The sequence below is a fragment of the Photinus pyralis genome, unplaced genomic scaffold (assembly GCF_008802855.1).
Source record: "Photinus pyralis isolate 1611_PpyrPB1 unplaced genomic scaffold, Ppyr1.3 Ppyr1.4_LG8, whole genome shotgun sequence".
In the NCBI taxonomy this organism is placed as follows: domain Eukaryota; kingdom Metazoa; phylum Arthropoda; class Insecta; order Coleoptera; family Lampyridae; genus Photinus; species Photinus pyralis.
Genome location: NW_022170819.1, coordinates 30,432,853 through 30,446,336, shown reverse-complemented (window position 1 = coordinate 30,446,336; position 13,484 = coordinate 30,432,853). Strand labels below are relative to the sequence as shown.

The 13,484-nt window shown below is 36.0% G+C and overlaps 1 protein-coding gene across 1 annotated transcript; it reads left to right on the top strand.

Moving 5' to 3' along the window:
* The first annotated feature begins 8,587 nt into the window (after positions 1-8,587).
* On the top strand, positions 8,588-10,415 carry LOC116179698 (tyrosine--tRNA ligase, mitochondrial). The gene is made up of 7 exons (XM_031499517.1): positions 8,588-8,767; positions 8,821-8,968; positions 9,023-9,195; positions 9,251-9,467; positions 9,515-9,593; positions 9,638-10,102; positions 10,229-10,415. Exons 1-7 carry the CDS (start codon positions 8,637-8,639, stop codon positions 10,387-10,389), a joined length of 1,374 nt encoding a protein of 457 aa, XP_031355377.1. The 5' UTR covers positions 8,588-8,636; the 3' UTR covers positions 10,390-10,415.
* Positions 10,416-13,484: the final 3,069 nt, after the last annotated feature.

The window sequence follows — 13,484 nt, the reverse complement described above, 5'->3', positions numbered from 1 at the left end:
AACAATGAGTTTTTTCATATTCAATTTTCATACAAAAAAGCGCTTAATTTCGTTAATTGTTTGGAAGGTAGTTTATTATTTAAAATTTGATGAATATCTTGATTGTCGGTACTAACATAGCGGAATAGAGGTCCAAATTATTAAAATGAGCAGTTTTTGTTTTCGAAAACTTTATACTTATTAAAAATTAATCTTTCAACGTAAGCAACGATTCTAAAAATTTAACAAAAACTAAGGTTATCAAAAGATTTTTTTGAAAATACGGTTCTACGTTGTTCTTTACTTATATCGGTAGTGCAAGGTATGGTGATTTCTCCATTTGATTAAGGGCAATAATAAAATTGAACCGATGCAAAATAATTTTCTATGAAGATCTCCAAAATAATTGTTGAGTCAGCAAAAGTATTTTCATAATTTGTTCTTTTATCAAATGCGTTTAAAGCGAAATATGTTTTCGAGAGTAGCTGATGAACATAAAGCCGCATAAAACAAAATGATCAGCATAATTCTCCCCTTGATTGAGAATATTTTTTGGCGGCATGTCAAAGGACCATCACATCAGACAAATAAAATGACATTTTTCGGTTTTTTTGCCATAACTTCGCTATTTGAAACTTGTTCACAATTAAAAGTAGCAGCTTCATTACTTTGCTTCTCAATCGTAGGGATTTAGCAGTTGGATTCCTGTTGTAACCTCCTCTTTGTCTATAAATACTAAATGAGTTTTCTAGCACATCTTGATTTAACCATCAATGTCGCCTATTTCTTTGGCTACAAGACGCAACACCCCTTGTATAGTTTGATGTAAACAAAATGACGGCAGTATACTTAATTTTTTGTGTTACTCTCTTACTATCTTTCTTTGATAATATTTGGAACCACTTCTAATGCTTTTTGCAAAGTTTTATATATGGAACATTATTACTAGTAAGCCCATGTACCTAAATAAGGAAAATCTCGTCTTGCTTTCAAGCAAATAAATTGTTTATAAATTCTAAAAACTCTTAACAGCAATTTGTGGGTTGAGTTGTCCAGAATTCCAGATGCAATAATTGTATGCAAGGAACACCCATGAAGATGTGTCTTTGATGCTGCACTAGCAACTTCCTTTTCATAGTATTTCGAACTGTAATCATTTCATGTCAAATATTCTTATCTGTTGACTGTTGTTTCAGGAGAAGATACCAAGGAAACGAGTATATGTAGTACCTAATTGCTAATCAGTAATCATATAGGTATTAGGTTACCTGAAGGGCTGCATTCTGCTGGGATGTTTGACAAATAATCCATGCTATCGAAAATCTGATTATGTTATGTAACGGAAGCTGCTTACTAGGGTAAAAATTGTTATTTCTTTTTAATAGAAGAATAAATTGAATTTTTGATAGGAGGAAATATCAGGGAGTTTAAATTGTAGGGTAATGACTTAATGAGTCCAAGGAAATATGGTAAATTCAGATTTGTTGTTCGTACTTTCCAATTACCATGACAAAGTGTTTTCGAAATAATTAAATTTTATCGCCGAGTAACTTTCCAATGAGTTTATGAGGCGTAACGTCGTAAATATCATCATTCTAACGAGAGGTGCGTGATTAAAAGGAAATCACTGGGTAAAAGACCTAATGGATTCAAAAAAGCATAAAAAACAAGGCTGCATATTGAAGCGAGAATTTATTACTTTTTGACCATAAGGAAATGGGATAGGAGTGCCATTTTTGGGCATCAGCTTGTTAGAGAAGATAAATATACGCAATTTGCAGAAATTGGTCAGCGGGATTAGAGTCGCGTTGGAGACTCGAGTTTGAACCGCCGTTTGGTCCAAAGCAGAGAGATTTTGGTTTCTGGAGTTCGTGCGTAGACCGTCGTGAGCCAAAGATAGTAAATTTCGGCCGTTTGACGGTAGCAAGTGGGAATTCGTACGAAGAACAAAGAAATATCTAAATAAATTAGAAAGTTTATATTACACAGCAGCACCCTGGTTTTACTATGCCAGGTGTCTACGCGAAAATTTTAAATGGACTTACATTCGGTGTTTTAAAAGATATCGACTTGAAATTTTGAAATCTCATCAAGGAAGCAGGGGTAAAATTAATAGTATATGAGATACCACCCTAACGTTATACCATAGTATAATGTTATACGCACTCACGGTCCAAAAACTATTTTTCACGTATTTTGAAAGAGCGCTATAGTTTTTTAGCGCATTTTTGAAAACAATACGCTATTATATTCGTTATGGCTGGCTGGCCGGCTGTCCGGGTGAGATCTGAGCTACTACAATAGCTAGAGACTTCAAATTTTCACTAAAAGCTTTCTGCTATAGTGTAGATGTGCAGGCTCTAGTCTATTTTGAGTTAGATTACTTGTGAGATCGATAATTTAAGAAAATAATTTCGATATGGTTTTCGGAGGTGCTATAATTTTACCGTTAGATATCGCTACCAGTATAACAAATTAATTATTTTTGCATTTTTGTGATTTGTTGTACAAAATAAAGACGTACTCCCAATTGTAATTAAATAATATGAATTATTTAACGCAGCCAAAATTACTCGTGAGATCGATAATTTTAGACTTCGCTAATAAAATACTGATTTGCATTACCAAAAATGCGCCCCCTGGACTTTACCCCAAGTACTAACTGTTGGCAGATTAACTTGTAATGAATCTTGGACCTTACAGTTGTGAGCAATGTTTTAAATAACTTAGTGTAACTTACTGTGACATCTGCCCGCCTTAACAGGGGAACTCTTTACTATTTTCATGTAGCCTTATAAGTGTATACACCTAATCAATGTTGATTCAGATCATTTAACTAAGTTCAATCAGTTTTACAGTTATTCCACATTGTTTTTTCATTACAATCAGCGCCCCCCCTCCCCCTGTACAAAGTTCCACATTTCATTTCATTTTCATTTATTCGTTGCAATTTTACAATAATATGCGGTCCCACTAAGTCACAGACTTATCAGTGGGTACCGTTCATATTGATATAAGAATTTCACATTTAGGTTCACAAAATGAAGTATACATTTGAGGGCGCTGTGAGGGGAAGTGCAATCAGTACTTTAATCATTGCGGAGCATAGTTTTAAGTTGCTTTATAAACAATTGTCTTTTCAATGAATTGTAGTCAAACGTAATTTCATTATACAACCTCGGTATAGTGCATTTAAGTGTACGTTCACCATAATTATTGTAAGAGCGTGGTACTACATATTTCGTGGTTCTGGTATGATATTGGTGTTCAATTGTTACCTTATATTGATCGTTCTCAAAATTACTAATTATATGGTACAGCTTATAAACCCCTAGCGGCGTTAATGTGTCAATTTTGTCTAGTATATCGTGTTTGTTCATGTTTTGGTATATCATTTTTAACACCTTCATTTGTATTTTATTTAATTTATTTATGCAAATATCTTCCACGCAACCCTAATTTTGTATACCGTAACGAATTAAAGACTCAAAAAGCGTTTTATATACTAGACTCATTACCTCTACGTTTGTTGTTTTTTTAAGCAAGTAAAATGTACCTGAAATTTTCTTTAGTTTTGCATAAAGATAATCGATATGCTTGTTATACTTTAGATGATTGTCCATTTTAAGGCCTAAATACATTGTCTCACTGACCTGGGTCAGCAAACGACATCCACAATATGTACAACAGTTAAACAAACAATTACAATTATGAAGCTGTATTTGGGTAGATTTGGGTAATACCATGTGTGGAGTTCTGAAAGTCATTGTAACAGTCTTTGTGGCATTAATATAAACGTTCCTACCGTGTGTCCATTCAATCACATTATTGAACTCACTTTGTATTACCGCTTGACACACTTGTATATTACTATGGGCGTATAGTAGCACATAATAATAATAATAATAATAACATACGAGTATAAAACAAACACTTATCACACAATACGTACAAAGAGTACGCAGTATACTTAAAACAAAATTACACGGTAGAAATACAATCAAAGCTTATTAACACTTATGATACCAGTGCTTACATACTCTTTCGATTATACGTTGGACCAATACAGATTTAGAACAAATACGAGAAACCACGTACACTATTAACAAAACACAATTATACATCACCCTCACTCCTCCACTATACGATTTTTACTCCTCGTTCGGAAGGAGGTAGAGGACTTACAGATATAAAACTATTACACCAACACAAATACACAATTTACGACAATTTTATAACAATCAGATACTTCATCTTACACAAAACAGTAACATATGCAGACAAATTTAACACACACTTAACCTACACGAAACTATGTACCCCACCCACTCCAAACTTACATACATCACAAATACATACAGACATGGAACCAAAAGCTTTACATGGACGATTCTACAAGAGGTTGCCAGATTGTGTTGATCATAGCAACGCACAGTTGGTTGTCTGAATGTGATGCTTCCGGAGACGAGGGTTTCATGTTAGCAATACAAGACCAGGTCATTAACTCACGCAACTTATAAAAACACATACATAAGATAAAAAGTGACAAATGATTTCTTGTCGACTTTGTTCACAAACATCAGAACCATCCAACATATAATATCGCATGCACACGACTTTCACCAAACTGAATAAACTCGACTGATCAGGTAGCTAAAATCATACATCAAAATTAGCACTTAAACACAAATCCTATACAGATACGACACCATACTACAAATACACGCCACAGATCATACTCGAAAACAACAAACACACATTATATTGGGACAGGACACTACTCACAGACACTATCCACAATAATGACCAGACATTACACTTATAGTATAAACACGACAAAAGTCCATTTGTATTATAGACATTGCCATCCCCAAACACTAACACCTTAACTAAAACACATGCAGAAAAAACACCGAAATCACGGATTAGCTATCGAGCTTAACGCAATGGAGAAGAAATCTACTGTTATAGTTCCCTTATTCTTAGTGCTACGGAGTTAATCCAAAGACAATACACCACAATTTACAACTATTAGGTTTTAGACCAAAACACACTACAGAAATTACAAAAAGCAGTCATTATCAACACAATGCCATATTGTTCGTAAATTTCTAAACATAACACAAGATACTACATACAGAAATGATCCACAACGTATACATGTAAACAGCAGTACTCGCTCACAAACACGGTACACAACATACTGTAAATCTTCTCACCTCTAAACCCAACAAAACACACAATACAACTTCCCGAACAAACAAGTACAACAAAGGAATACAACATATACTACAATCAGAGATTCACCTCTGAAGCAAACCACATTATCACACCTCATTTAGTATTCACCAAACGCAAAAGCCTAAACAGCACTTTAGACTCACACATGACAGCACAACATACTGTAATATTTCCAAACTTAACTCAACCAACCACACAAAACTTCCTGAACAACAACGCAATAAATACAAGTAACGCAACACGCACTACAAAGACGCCCTCACCCACACGGCCTAGCACAGCTAATAAAACACACATACTAGCTTTCTTCTCAGAAAGCCACCACGTTATCACAAACACAACCGACTGTACCACCAAACGCAACATACACTTAAACAGCACTACAGCCTCACAAAATAGCTGTAATGTCTCCACCAATTATTACCCATGCAAACAACAGAAATACAACTTCAAGAACAAAGAACACCATAAATACAAGTACGCACACATGCCACTACAAAGACAGGTCCATCAATAAGATTACCGCCCTAGCACATTTAAAAAAACACAAACTCCTTCTTCCAGAAGCACACCACATATCACAACCCACTCGTATTCAACCGAACGCGAAAACTAAACAGAACTACAGGCTCACAACATACTAAACATTCTCCGCAAACAACCCAGCAATCTCAAATACAACCTCAGAACAGAAACATCCATAATAGACACTAGCCGCGCAACTAACGCAACATGCACTACAAAGACAGGTCCACCCAATAAAATTACACGCCCTAGCACAGTTAAAAAACACATAACTCCTTCTTCACAGAAACACACCACATTTTCACAACCCACTCGTATTCAACCGCAACGCAAAAACCTTAACAGAACTACAGGCTCACAACATACTAAAATATCTCCACCAAAAACCCAAGCAACTTCACAAACACAACCTCAAGAACAAAGAAACATCATAAATACAAGTAACGCAACATGCACTACAAAGACAGGTCCACCCAATAAAGTTACACGCCCTAGCACAATTAAAAAACACCTAACTCCTTCTTCACCGAAGCACACCACGTTATCACAACCCACTCGTATTCAACCCAAACGCAAAAACCTATACAGCACTACTAGCTCACAAAATACTGTAATATAATATCTCCATCAATAACCCAAGCAACCTCACAAATACAACCTCAAGAACAAAGAAACACCATAAACACAAGTAACGCAACATGTACTACAAAGACAGGTCCATCCAATAAAGTTACACGCCCTAGCACAGTTAAAAAACACAATACTCCTTCTTCTCAGAAACAACCCACTCGCATACAACCGAAGCGCAAAAACCTTAACAGCACCACAGGCTCACAAAATACTGCAATATCTCCACCAAAAACCCATGCAACCTCACAAATACGACCTCAGGAACAAAGAAACACCATAAATACAATTAAAAAACACAAAACTCCTTCTTCACAGAAACACACCACGTTATCACAACCCACTAGTATTCAACCCAAACGCAAAGCCAAAGAAACACTTACACAATAAACTCCATTTAATAAAATTACAGGAATTATTATAATGATTTTTTTTTTGTTTTGTTTTGTTTTCCTCTTTCCTGATAGCGTTGGCTATTGTGCCCATCAATAGGTATGTTGGTAAGTACGAATTACATTATCCCTAGATGTCCAATGTACGTGTGATTTTTTTTTATTTTTTTTTTATTTTTTTTTTTTTAATTAAGGACCCTACATAACTTCACCAGACACAGACACAGACACTAATCGTTACTTGATTTTAATCCGTGCGATTAGTTAACCAGGCTAGACCTGAGTTCTCACAAGATACACCGACCATAATAATAATAATACACGTCCTAGCACAGTTAAAAAACACAAAACTCCTTCACATAAACACACCACGTTATCACAACCTACTCGTATTCAACCGAAACGCGAAAACCTTAACAGAACTACACGCTCACAACATACTGTAATATCTCCACCAAAAATCCAAGCAACCACACAAATACAACGTCAAGAACAAAGAAACACCATAAATACAAGTAACGCAACATGCACTACAAAGAGAGGTCCACCCAATAAAGTTACACGTCCTAGCACAGTTAAAAAACACAAAACTCCTTCTTCACATAAACACACCACGTTATCACAACCCACTCGTATTCAACCCAAACGCAAAGCCAAAGAAACACTTACACAATAAACTCTATTTAATAAAATTACAGGAATTATTATAATGATATTTTTGTTTTGTTTTCTTCTTTCCTGATAGCGTTGACTATTGTGGCCATTAATAGCTATGTTGGTAAGTATGAATTACATACTATCTCTAGATTTCCAATGTGAGTGTGTGAATATTTATTTTATTTTTATTTTTTATTTTTCTTTAGAACCCTACATAACTTCACCAGACACAGACACAGACACTAATCGTTACTTGATTTTAATCCGTGCGATTAGTTAACCAGGCTAGACCTGAGTTCTCACAAGAAACACCGACCATAATAATAATAATATTTAATAATATTTATTGGTGGTGTTTATGCAGTAATAGTAAATATTTCCACACGTCACAGTAAGTTAAATCTCATGTGTCTATGTATTAAATATGAACAAGAATTCTCTTAATATGAAATCTAAATGAATTGAATGAGCAAGATTTAAACAATATTAGCGCTAAAAAACTCAATAATAAACCAGTTCATTTATTGTTAGGTTATGTTAGGTAGTAACAAACAACAAACTGCCGGTGTGGGTTTTCTTCTAGTGATTTAAACTTACCTAACTGGTTTTGGTGAACCTTATTGTAATTTATAAATCGCACAGAATCACCAGAAACGAATACGCCTAATCAGCGGCGAAACGGAGGGGGGGGGCGGCGATCCGCTTCGGGCGCCACTTTAGTACGAGCAGCAGCGTCATACCTGCCAATAATATCTTGGGGTGCTTTTGAAAATAACGAAAAGTAGGAAACAATAAAAAAAACTCATGTCTATGGCACCATCTGGGACACGGATCATATAGGTGTCAAACGAAAGCTTATAGTCAAGAGGTCAATCCCCCTCCCCCCCCCCCCCCCCCCCCGCTCTAAAAGTACTGAAATCCAAAATAAAATAAGAAGTGTGAACTCCTTTTTTAAATAAGGGAACTCAAAATGTTCACCAGCTCCTAAAATATAGGACGGCAAATCTTGATCGCGCCCCGGGCGCCAACGAGCTAGGCTACGCCACTTCGCCTAATATTTAAAGAAACTCAAGAGGTTCCACAAAAATCCTTCACCTTGTATATTTGGGGCTAGGGAGCCACTTCCAAAGCTGTACAGTAAGAGTCACGTATGCGTACCAGTGCCACAAATATAACCTCAATATCAGTTTATTTCGTTTTTGATATTAATTAGGAATGTTGCTAAAAAGTTTGTTCGGTTTATCCCCCAATAAGCTGGGCCATTTCCGTAGGATGTACTGCAGTAGAAATATTATAAAATTGAAGGAACGAGGCATGTATCAAGACATCTTTCCCGATGTTTTTCTGTAGCTATTGTTAGTTTAAGCTGTGACACAAATAAATCAATTACAAATTTTAGGCAGGATATAGTAGATTTATTAAATAAAGCTCCTCAGTGCGTTTATGCCGGTTTCGATCCGACCTCTGATAGTTTACACGTAGGCAATCTACTGGTGCTCATCAATCTACTGCACTGGCAAAGAGGTGGACACAACGCTATCGCTGTTGTGCGTAAGCATTCGCGGGTACTTCATCTTACGTTGCTCGAATTATTGCTTTAGATCGGAGGTGCTACTGCGAAAATCGGCGATCCGAGCGGTCGTAATGCGGAACGCGATAAGCTTTCTACCCAACTTATAGATCTGAACATACGGGGATTAAACCAGAACATAGAACAGATATTTGACAATCACAAGAAGTATTTCTGGAGTGACAAATTTTTACCTGAATACAAGTAAGGGGGCTTTATGTATGCCAATTTGGGGGTACTTACTAGCTTGTACTTGTAGGATATTAAACAATGAGAGTTGGTATGAGAAACTGACAGCGATCAATTTCATTGGAGGGCCAGGTCGATACCTACGTATGGGAACGTTGCTATCACGCACGAGTGTGCAAAGTAGATTGGCTACAGCTGCAGGAATGAGTTTCACCGAATTTAGTTACCAACTATTTCAATCGTACGATTGGTTGCACCTGTACAGCAAATATGGATGCCGGTTTCAGGTATGCACAGTTGCAGTATACCATTTGAGTATTTTGCCAGATTTCAGATTGGCGGCAGCGATCAAATGGGTAATTTAATGTCGGGGCGCGACTTAATTGGAAAGGCATGCAGAGATACGGTTTACGGTAGCGTTCTTTTAGCCTAACGTTCCCTAACTAAGAAATTCCAGGGCTCACTCTGCCACTTATTACAACGGAGATGGGCGATAAATTTGGAAAGTCGGCCGGTAACGCCATCTGGTTGTCTCCAGAGAAAACTTCGCCATTTACGTTTTACCAGTTTTGGATTCGCACACCGGATTCGAGCGTTGAAAAGTTGCTTAAGCTCTTCACTTTTAATAGCGTGGGCACGATTAAGGATACGATGAGGCGGCATTTGGAGAAACCGGAATTGAGACTGGCACAGAAAAAGTTGGCGGAGGATGTTATTTTGTTGGTACACGGCAAGGAGGGCTTGGAACAAGCGGTAGCGGCCAGCAAGGCGTTATACGAAGGAAATGTGGCGGCGTTGGGCGAAATGAAAGTTGAAGAAATCGTGCGCATGTTCGATGGCGCATCTGTTGTACAAATTTTACCAGAACCCGGACAAAGTGTTTTAGATATGGCAATGAAAGCTGGTTGTTTTCCTACCAGCGGTGAGTATTAGCCGTGGTCAGTACATCACACTTGACTCACTTCAATACTTTCACTAATACCAACCTTCAATCATGAATACCCCTAGATTACACTGTTCCTCATGACATTTAATTGGTTTGTTACAGCGGATGCTGTTCGAATAATCTCTGCCGGTGGATTTTATGTTAACCAACAGAAGTCGACGAATCCCAATGAAGTGTTAAACCCATCAGTTCATCGATTATCAAACAATCTATCACTGCTTAGAGTGGGAAAAAGAAATTATTACGTAGTGAAATGGTTGTAATTAGTAATAAATGTTTTTTACATGTCGTCATTTATCATTATCTAACATGGGAAAGTGTTCGGCTTAAAATTAGTTCTTACTATATAAATCACTCTTCGACAAGTACTTCTCGTATAATTTTCGCTAACAGAATAATATGATCGAAATGAATCTGTGCAATTTGCGCGATGTCTTCGACAATTTGTTGAATATTGAGAAAAACCTTAAGTTTTGTCAATTGCAAAGCACAAGTGATAATTCCTCCCGCATAGTAAAATTTGTTGCATACTAACTGTTTAAAAACTCCTAAAGTGTCTGCGGAATCCGAATAAACGGTTTTCACATTGTCAAATAGCTTCTTCCTTGAGATATACACAAGATTTAATAATTCCAAGCATAGCGGCTCTACGTCAACTTTGAGTTTGAGATTTTTTACGTAATATTCAAGTAGCATACACAAATCGGTGACTGTAGTAAACGACGAGATCTTATCGACTGTTACTAATATTTCGAGTTCGGTATTGTTTAAAGTGCTTTTATCGACTTCTTTGTCAGTCAATTTTAGAACTACCTTTTCGATGTCCTTCATTTGAATTTCATCGGCTGGACTAAGTAATTTGTTTGCTACGTTTATTGCACATACAAGAAGTGCCAGACTGTGAGGTTCATCCCAATAAGTTACCTTTTTATTTACATAATTCTCCAAAATATCTACAGCAGCTATAAATACTTCATTCGACCGTTTAAGAAGATGGCAAACGAATTTAACTGTCTCCGTTACATGCTGTTCTAGTTGAGGTTCTGCGTAGAGTTTTATCGACATATTTGGCCTGCTTAACCAATGCCGTATTTGATCTTCTTCGATGTCGCAACAGGTCTGCAGTAAATTCATAATATTGAATCTATAGTTAAAAAATATCCCACGGGATAAATTATAATTTCATGAGTACTTGATTTGAATTTGAACTTCGAAAAGCAATTTTTTATTGATAGTCTAGATGTCGCCACTTTGGACAGTTTAGCCGCGTTCAGCTATCACAACAGAGACTACAGAAAGTAACTGCAGTTTGCATTTACACTGTGTGAAGGATTTACAGTTATACGATATCACACTCCATCTAATTGCATTAATATTTGTTGTATAAATTTGCAAATTATATTTTTAAAAAAATCTTAAACCAACAAACCACCTAAAAAAGACGCATGGGCCGCAGTTATACTCTCTGTAGCCGGTCTAAAATAAAAGTATGCGGGAATGACCATGCCTATTAAAGACGTATAAAAGACAATAATACACTTCACTCACCAAATGAAATAACCTTGATTTAACCATAACATTATTAATTATTATACTGGTAATCATTGCCCAAAAGTATAACACCTCAGAATCATAAAAAAAGTATGCTTTGGAAAACAAATGAATGTGATAATGGCGTTTTGAACTGACAGTGGATTTTTTCACATATTAGCTTGATGTTTAATTTATTGTATAATAATTACGAGTATAGGTATGTCTTCATTAATTACCTACGTTTTCTAACGAAGATAACTTTGATACGGTGACGTGTTTCATTTCAGCTTTGAGTGAAAAATTTCAATGATTTCAGTCGATCGAAACTGTTCTGTTGCGTGTGAATTTGTAGAAGTATTCTGAAATAAAATGACTTTTAGTACTTGTTAGTGGCAAACCTTAGAGCAAATTGCTGCGAAAACGTACGTAGGACTCAGTCCGAGCCGACTGTTACCGAAATTAGAAAATGCCGCAAAACGTCCCATTACTTTGCGCCGCCTATACAGGGTGGTGACTTGCGTAACGCATCATTAGGGATTTCAATGTAAAATTCGTGGCTCTCCAAATTATTTTAGAGCAAAAATGTACTTATTGAGGTTTTTTGTAGAAAAAAATTTTTTGCGTCAATCAACCGTATTAGTTTTCAATTTTTTGCAAATAAAGACGGAAAACTGGTTGGAAAAATAAAACCCCCCTTTGTCAATAATCTGTGATGCCATGGAATTTTATAATACAAAAACTACGCCAATATCCGTCATGCCATGGAATGTCTGCTATAAAACAAATCAAATTCTATCAAAAAGTATTATATTTAAAACAGCGAATTCAACATAAAGCGAAAGACCAAATTACTAAAAACGGTTTCCTAATAACAATTTACAATAAATGTTCGAATAAGTCACCATTAACTGCAAGACAGTAACCAAATCGATCATAAAATCCATTTCGAACTGCTGCCAATTGATAACTGGATATCATTTTGTTTTAGAAAATTCCATGGCATCGCAGATTATTGAAAAAGATGCAGGTTTTATTTTTCCAATTTTCCGCCTTTACATGATAAAAATTGAAAACCAATACTGTTGATTGGCGTAAAAACATTTTTTCTACAAAAAACCCTTAATACATTTTTGCTCTAAAATAATTTGGGGAGCCAATAATCGCATGTAATGGATTTTACATTAAAATCCCTATGATGCGTTACGCAAGTCACCACCCTGTATAGGTAAGTATCTTCATTTGAGAATTTGAATTGAGATTTAAATGCACCTGTTCTTTCCTGAGGATAGCGGCTTGTGAAGCTGTGGGAGATTTGCTTGGAAAAGAAAACATTTGAAATTGCGGAGAATTGCTTGGAAAAAGAGATGTACCTACCGATCAAATTCTAGAAATCAAAAATGAGATTTTCGGTTTCATCCAGTTACCTACCTACAAAGAAATTTTCAAGAGGTCTCTAGATCAAACTCTTTATTTAATTAACACCGCTATTAATTATACAGCTCCGTAAGTCTCCCTTCCAAATAAATTCGGTCAAGTCTGCCAGCGCCAAAGGCTGTATTTTTGGAATTTAATATTGTAGTACCAAAGTTATCGTAACCAATTCGAACGGCAAGAACGTTCTATAGTTAGTCAATAAGGTAGTCTATAAGGTTTTTCAAAACCGTAGAAATCGACAAAATAAAAAGGTTCATTTTACAGTAAATCAGATATGCCTTGGAATTATAAAATGCGATGCGCTTGTAGTTTGTTAAAAGATTCCAAAGCATCACTGATTTATAAAAATGTATTTTTTTATTTTGTCGATTTCTACGGTTTTGAAAAACGG

Excerpts from the sequence above, each read along its gene's own strand:
- LOC116179698 (XM_031499517.1), top strand. The coding sequence starts at position 8,637 with ATGTTGCTAAAAAGTTTGTTCGGTTTATCCCCCAATAAGCTGGGCCAT. Across the intron at positions 8,768-8,820 it reads ATCTTTCCCGATGTTTTTCT|GCAGGATATAGTAGATTTAT; the intron begins GTAGCTATTGTT and ends TACAAATTTTAG. Across the intron at positions 9,468-9,514 it reads AATATGGATGCCGGTTTCAG|ATTGGCGGCAGCGATCAAAT; the intron begins GTATGCACAGTT and ends GCCAGATTTCAG.